Raw genomic sequence first — 7,085 nt, 5'->3', positions numbered from 1 at the left:
TTATTATTATTATTATTATTATTATTATTATTATTATTATTATTATTATTATGCAATACCTGATATTCATTTTCTCTTTGTTTTTTCTTCCTTTATCCTCCATTGCCATTTTGTTTCTTCCCAGCAGAGGCTGAGAGAGATAAACATGATGATCCAGCAGTCAGAGCAGAGTGCAGGGTTGAAACGCTGCTTGCCATTGGATGAGGTTTCCAATTCACCAGCCAAGCATGCGCGTCTCAATGACAGTTCACTGATGCGACGCCTGCAAGATGTCGCAAGTGAGCGATGCATTACTGAGATTCCGACCACCACAAGTTTCTCCTCCAACCCCCCAAGGAACACTTGATTGCCAACAAGTGTCACACTGTGTTTTATTCAATAATCAAGCGCTGATTATTTTTGTACATAAAACTGATTTTACATTTCTCAAAAAGAATCTCTCTTTAAAAATTGTGAATTTTGTTATTTGTGCTCTGGTCTTTTTTGCTTTGTCTTATGCAATTTGTTTTGCTTATACATGCATTAAATGTTACTTCAATAGTCTATGAAGGGTGGGGGAGGAGAAGGGGAAGAGAGATAATCACCAAATTATTTTCTTATAACATCATATTCTTTTCAAAGAAAAGATTTCCAAGATATAAACAAGATAAGGTGGACTCCTGATAAATGGATTACTCACTAATTTGAATAAACTAAATTTTTTAATATGTGGAGCAGAAATCAATTTGAGTAGGCCCTTTTTCTTTTGGAAACATTATTTTACTGCACAGCCAACTGAAATGAAGACCTGTCTCCATTCACTATTATTACTTTACTGTTCATTAAAATTGGCTCGAGTCAACTTGAAGCACTCAATGACTCACAGCATACATATACAATAAAATGAAAAATATTTTACATACAAAAGTGATGTTGCTGCACTCTGGAGAATGAGATCAAGCAATTTTGAGAAATGCTGCTGGATCAACCTCTCCACAAGATCAAGGTAAGCTTGAACAGTGAAACATATTTGCTCCCCAATTATTGATCCAGATTTACTGTATATGTGCAGTTTTAGTAATGATGAAGAAAAATGTAAATGTTTTGTGGTGTTGAGATCAAAACGTGGCATTGGTCGTCTCATCGCAGAAATATGTGTGAAACGGTGATGGAGATAGAAATGCTTTTGTTGCAGAATGATCATGAAAATTATGGAAGAAGAAATTTTGAATATTGCATGTGCCTCAAGTAAGTTGAAACAAAGAAGAACAAAGATCATTTTGGATGAACTCGATTTGCTTGAAAATAGTAAGCCGAAAAGAAAAAGTGATTACAGGTGGAGATTTGAATAAATACGTTTGGTGGCAAGAAACCAAATAGATATTTCTGTCCATGGCAGATTCGGATATGGTGAAAGGAAAGACAGAAGAAGCAGTATTAGAAAGGGGGACGTGACAGATACGTGTGTCCTCAATACCTCTTTCAAAAAAAGAACAACTCATGACTTCCATGCAGAGTTGCGCAGAGCCAGATTGATTACCTTTTCGTGCAAAGGAGTTTGAAGAGAAGGGCAAAGACTATTTTATGCAGCATTGATTGGTCGATGGAGATTTTTGAAAAGAAAAGGAAGGGTCACAAGCAAATTCCACACGGAAAGGTTTGGAAGATTAAAGATGTGAAAATGAGAAAAATTTCAAGAGGATCTGAAAAATTGTGATGTTTTTATCTTCTGACTCGATGGGATGTGAATAGGAGGAATATTTTAGTCTGGACCACTTTGGTGTACCACATCAATTTTAGATTCACATTTAAAAAGTCTTACCCCATAAAGCCACCTCACTACCCTCTTCTGTGCATGCACAATCTCATTTCTTGCAACTCATTTTACAGTTGGCGCCCTCATTCAGCTGCTTGCATTTTATTCCATCATTTTGCTCCCAATCAGATACAGGAACACTCTGTTATCTTCCCTCGGTCATTCAATCTGTCAGTTATCGAGAACCAAGATATTTCACTGACTCCACATATATTTATATTTTCACTTTCCAAAAAATAAAATACCATCTTTTTAATTTCCACCCAAAAAAAGTAAACTGCACAAGCACAATTTATGATGCATTTTTAAACACCAACAAAAAAAATCATTTTAAGCAAAATTACACGTAATAAATGGTTATGAGAAACAAAAAAGATGCCTCACCCAACTTCTCACAAAACATAATAATCGAATCGTAGTTTCTTTATTCGTTTTTAAAAATGCATAAAAGAGATATTTGAGAAACAATGGTAAAGAAATGAATTAAATGAAAAGTTAAAAATAAAAATTGGTGTCTTAAGACAAAAGATTTTGAATATCAAGTCAAGAGTTTTACTTTGTAGAAAAAGCTTGCATTTTTATTTTAAACAATTCTATATAGATACAAACAATGATGCACTATAAAATAGAAGCGATAATATACTACATAAATACAAGAGAATTTTTATTATAAATGATAATACTGTAAATAAATACACTATAAATACAAGCGATAAGAGTGCATTATATAAATACAAGAAAAGTTTAATTTTTTTTAAATGATAATGCAGCACTTTAAATGCAACCAAAAAACTCCAATTTTATGTGCTTACATAGGAGATAAAACACACCAATACAATATGGATAAAACTCAACATTACTTCAAGAAACACTTAAACACCCACAGACACAAAATATATGCTGGAGAAGAAATGTTAACTTTAATCCAAGATTAAATTGTAATAACGATGTAAATAATTACTTTAATGCTAACATAAAACAAATCTCTCCATCCATTGGGACCATACTTTGTGCAGAGTGTTGGTGCTGCTTAAGCAGTCTCCTTGGCTATTTGGCACAATCCTGGACAGGTCACCATTCCAACACAGGATACCAGCAAGCTGGCACTCATTTTGCCAACTTCAAAAGGATAAAAGGCAGTCAACCCCACCTGGTGTTAATTCCACAGCTGAGGGGGATTTGAACTCAGGATCCTCAGATCCTGATAGAATCCCAAGCGATCCCAAGCCCACCACCATAACCATTAAGCTTACACCAGGTGTATAAAATAAATGCTGGGGAAGATTCAACCATTTTCATATATTACTCATTGTGATGGAGTATTTGCAATTAAGATAAGAACAAGATATTATATCTGCGATCGCAAATGATCCCCAAAAGTAAGCCTCCCCCAACACTCACAATCCAATGATAGCCACAATCCTTACGGACCACCATGGCCTTGACCCTCATTATTTAGGGATAGATTTTCATGGTTTTGAGTTTTATGGATGGAGTGTAGAAGGGGATGCATTTTCTTAATTTGGTCTGAGGAAAATTATTCAAGTTATGATCAAAAGGTTTTTGTTGTTACTTTTTTGGATTGTGACAATGATGTCAAGGACACGAAACAAATATCAGCTTCACAACTTAAGTGCAGGTACACTCTTATGATACAAGAACATCTTAGAAAGCAAAATGGTCTGAGATTCTGAATTGGCAAAATTGAGCGACAACAAAAAACTTTTTTTTTTTTCAGACCGCCATTTGACTTTGACCTTTAACTCGGAGGGGCGTAATGTAAATTAATCAGAAATGCGCCTTGCTACAAACAATCGAGAGAGGGCAATTTCCTTTCAATCAGACAAACCTTAGTCGAGTTATGGTGAAACGTAAAAATGTCTATCATTTGGCCATGACCTTTAAAATAAGGTCAAGGTCAAAACATTATGGCAAACCCCACAAACTTTATGTTAGCATTATTGATGCAAAATTTCATTCCGAAAATCCCAGCTGGCTCCGAGATACAGATCAGACATTGGCAGAAAACAAAAAACGAAGCAAAACCTAAATGGTGTTTTAATACTTCTTGTGGTCGAAGAAACTCTGAGGTACAATTAAAATGGGGGCACTACTTGTAGAAACAAACCCAACAACAGCGATAAGCTTCCCCCTATCATATATGGGAAGGTTAAATATTGTTACAAAAAACATTTACAAATGTAAAAATAAACTTTGTGTTAGAGGTAGGATTTCAAAACATGATGACCCATATAATGGAAATATTAGAACATTACTTAATTCCAAAAAATACAGAAACAAGGTCCATAGTTGAAGGAATTATAAAGACATCCTTTTAATGAAGAAGGATTACGATAAGAGAAAACGATTAAATTAAATATCAGAACTTCGGTAATTATTTCAAAGATGTTCATAGAAGATATTGAAATGAAAGAAAAATATATATTCGCACAAAATCTGATTTGATAACATTTTTGTATACATCAAGGCTCATCGAAGAGCTGGAGCAATGAATGGATCAGGACACAACAGAACAAAAGGAACAGTAGAGAGATAAAGGGGAAGAGAAATAGAGAGGGGGAAAGGAAAGAGAGATGGAGGGGGTTGGAGAGAGGAAGAGAGTGGGTGGGGAACACAAACAGCAAGGTTGAAGGACACAAAAATACAATTTTCCAGAAAATTAGACAGATCATTGATGAAGATTAGGAATTGGAATTGGCCCAGAACACTGTCTTTATGCACTCCAGCCATGACAGGGAGAGGAGGATTTAGTTGAGAGCCACACGTTGGTTCCGAGAGTGGAGGAAGTCAGTCAGTTTTGTGTGCAGTTGGCCTTGGATGCCATATACAGATAGTTTGGAGAGCAAGGTAGGTGCCAGACTATCGAAAGCTTGAGATATGTCGAGAGAGTTGGCCCTTATCTCACGACTGACTGCATTGAGGGCCTCCATCCATTGCTGGGAGAGTCGAAGTCTCATGTCCAAGGGGGAATGACCTGGTCTGAATCCAAATTGGTGATCTGAGATGTGGCCATGGGAGAAAAGGAAGGATTTCATATTAACTACAATGGTGGATTCCATAACCTTGCTGATGAGTGGAAGTAAGCCAAGAGGTCCTTGTTAAGTGGATTGGTTTTTGCACCTTGTTTTTCTAATGCAATGATGTTGGCTTAGGAAAGATTCTGTTAAACAGATAATGTCTGGTTTATCAGCAGCAGATTGAATGGAGAGATGTCATGTTGGAGTGGAGGTCTCAGATGTTTTGAGTCCACACAGTTAGTGACAGGCGAGGAGGCTTTGGGAGGGTGTAGGCTTTGCAGGGGTGGTGTTGAACTTTAGAAGAATCATTTGAGGGTTGCCAGAAATTGATTTAATATCTAAATTTTACTTACTAAAAGCACCTGCTCCCTAAGGGGGTCTTGTTATTATATTGTTGTGGTTGACTAAATTCGCAAACCACCATTCAGGTCCCTTAGGTGAGATATCTCGGTAAGTATATGTGTAGTTAGGCCCAAACCCGTTGTCTAGAGGGAATAAATGTCATTCATGAGGGCTGCGACTCTTCAGGATAGCCGTTTTTCTTTCACTATCTTTATTTTGGACCAACCGCCATTATTACCACCACCAACCACGTCTCAACAGCCATCACAACAACCACCAACCACAACGCCGCTTCACCACAACCGCCACGACCTTTACTGTCACAACTCGCCACCATCGCATCACCGTCATCTCGCGCCACTCGTGGGCACCGATGCTGGACTCGTGTAGAGCGCGCACCGAGCAGCGTGTTCAAAAGCATCGCGGACTTTCCGCAGAAAAACGGATCAAAAACGACTCACGCCCACTTTTGTTCCGTCCAATCGGTGAGCGAGGGGCGATTTGGCCCCGCCTCCAGGGCGTTGGAGGGCGGTCGCTATATGCAAATTCATGGATCAAAAAGCATTCACACCCACTTTTCCTCGGGCCAATGGGGAGCCAGCAAGAGAGGTGAAAGGTCGGAGGCAGAGGGTCAAAGATGAAGGAGCGAGGCCATGGGGGATATAAGGGGCCGCGTTCGTCAGTCGAGTGCAGTTCGCAGGAGGAAGAGTTCGGAGGTGGAAGTGGAGAAGAGAAGCAGTTCACAGTTGGCAGTGCAGTTGGGAGTTCGCGGAGTCAGAGTGAAGAGGACGGAGCTGTGGAGAGGCGGCGAAGGCGGACGAGGGGGTGCTCGCGTCGGATTCGGGGAACTGCGGAGAGAAAGGCCGGCGGCGCGACCGAGGTCGTGGTGGAGACGCTCGTTGCGGGACCCGCGATTTTGTGAAATCCTCCTTTCCCCGAGCATCAGCAACCCCCTCCTGTTTCCCCCCGCGCTGAGATAGTGCGACAAAAGGGGGCCCCCTTCCTTCCCCCTACCAGACACTGTCCGCGAGGCCCGCGGAGTTGAGGCACCACCGCCGCTCCACGTCTCATCATCAGACGGGTAGGCCCGACACGGTCTCGGCCCCAGGCCCGCCTATCCCCTCATCCTGGAGGGTGGTTCTCTTTTCTTTTGCTTTGGGAATATGTGTTGTCGGCGCCGTCTGTGAAGTAAAATTGTATAAGTGTTGCCGTGTGCTCGCGTAGTCGGTATTAGATCTGCATTGTCGCATTTGCTTTTTGTCTTCTTCTTTTACATGTGCTTTTGGTGGAATTGTATATGTGTGCTTCCCGTGTGCCGCGAAATAAATGTGCTTATTGTTGAACTGTTTTCCCGCTTCGCTTCGTCATTTCTTTCATTGAATCCTCATCTTGCTTCACGTAAAGGGTTGGTCGTGGGTTAAGACGCCCGATAATTAATCGAACCGTCGAGGTCGACGAATAACACCGCTCGGTTATCCCGATAGTACGGAACGGGTCGCTTAAGTGGCCCGTGTCCGAAGTCGACCTGCGGCGAGGTGCGATCGCCCGGTCTACCCTCCGTGTGGGTACTTAGGTAGGTCGAATTTGGCGAGCAACCCTATCCCACGCGGGGGCCGATTGGCACGATCGCGGTGAGACCGAAAGGTCCACCCGTGACTGGTTCCCGGCGTTAGTCCGAGAGGGTCACGACTGGATTGTCCGTCCGGTGGGTGACGTGCCGCGATTCGAGTTACGTGGCCGTTCGCACGCCGGCGGGCGCGAATCCGCGACAATATTTATGCCTATTTTACTCCAAGGGGTCCCCGGATTACACACGCAATAAATGGTTGCGATCGGTTCAGCCGTTTGTGCTGGTCCTGGAAACAGACAGATGGTGAATTATAGTAAGATGCCAACCAACCTGGACACTT

The 7,085-nt window shown here is 41.2% G+C and overlaps 1 protein-coding gene across 2 annotated transcripts in view; it reads left to right on the top strand.

The window, feature by feature from the left end:
- LOC147016542 (retinoblastoma-like protein 1) overlaps positions 1 to 6,523 on the top strand; it is a 110,683-nt gene extending 104,160 nt beyond the window's left edge. Inside the window, exon 21 of one of the 2 annotated variants that reach the window (XM_085845280.1) lies at positions 128 to 6,523. In XM_085845280.1, the coding sequence (XP_085701406.1) occupies positions 128 to 346 (219 nt within the window). In that variant the 3' untranslated portion in view covers positions 347 to 6,523. Of the gene's footprint in view, positions 1 to 124 lie in introns of both variants that reach the window. The other variant, XM_085845279.1, reaches the window with a different exon arrangement.
- Positions 6,524 to 7,085: the final 562 nt, after the last annotated feature.

The sequence above is a fragment of the Eptatretus burgeri genome, chromosome 11 (assembly GCF_056783735.1).
Source record: "Eptatretus burgeri isolate ZD-2024b chromosome 11, Ebu_testis_v1, whole genome shotgun sequence".
Taxonomy (NCBI): Eukaryota; Metazoa; Chordata; class Myxini; order Myxiniformes; family Myxinidae; genus Eptatretus; species Eptatretus burgeri.
This window is presented reverse-complemented; position numbering and strand designations above follow the sequence as displayed.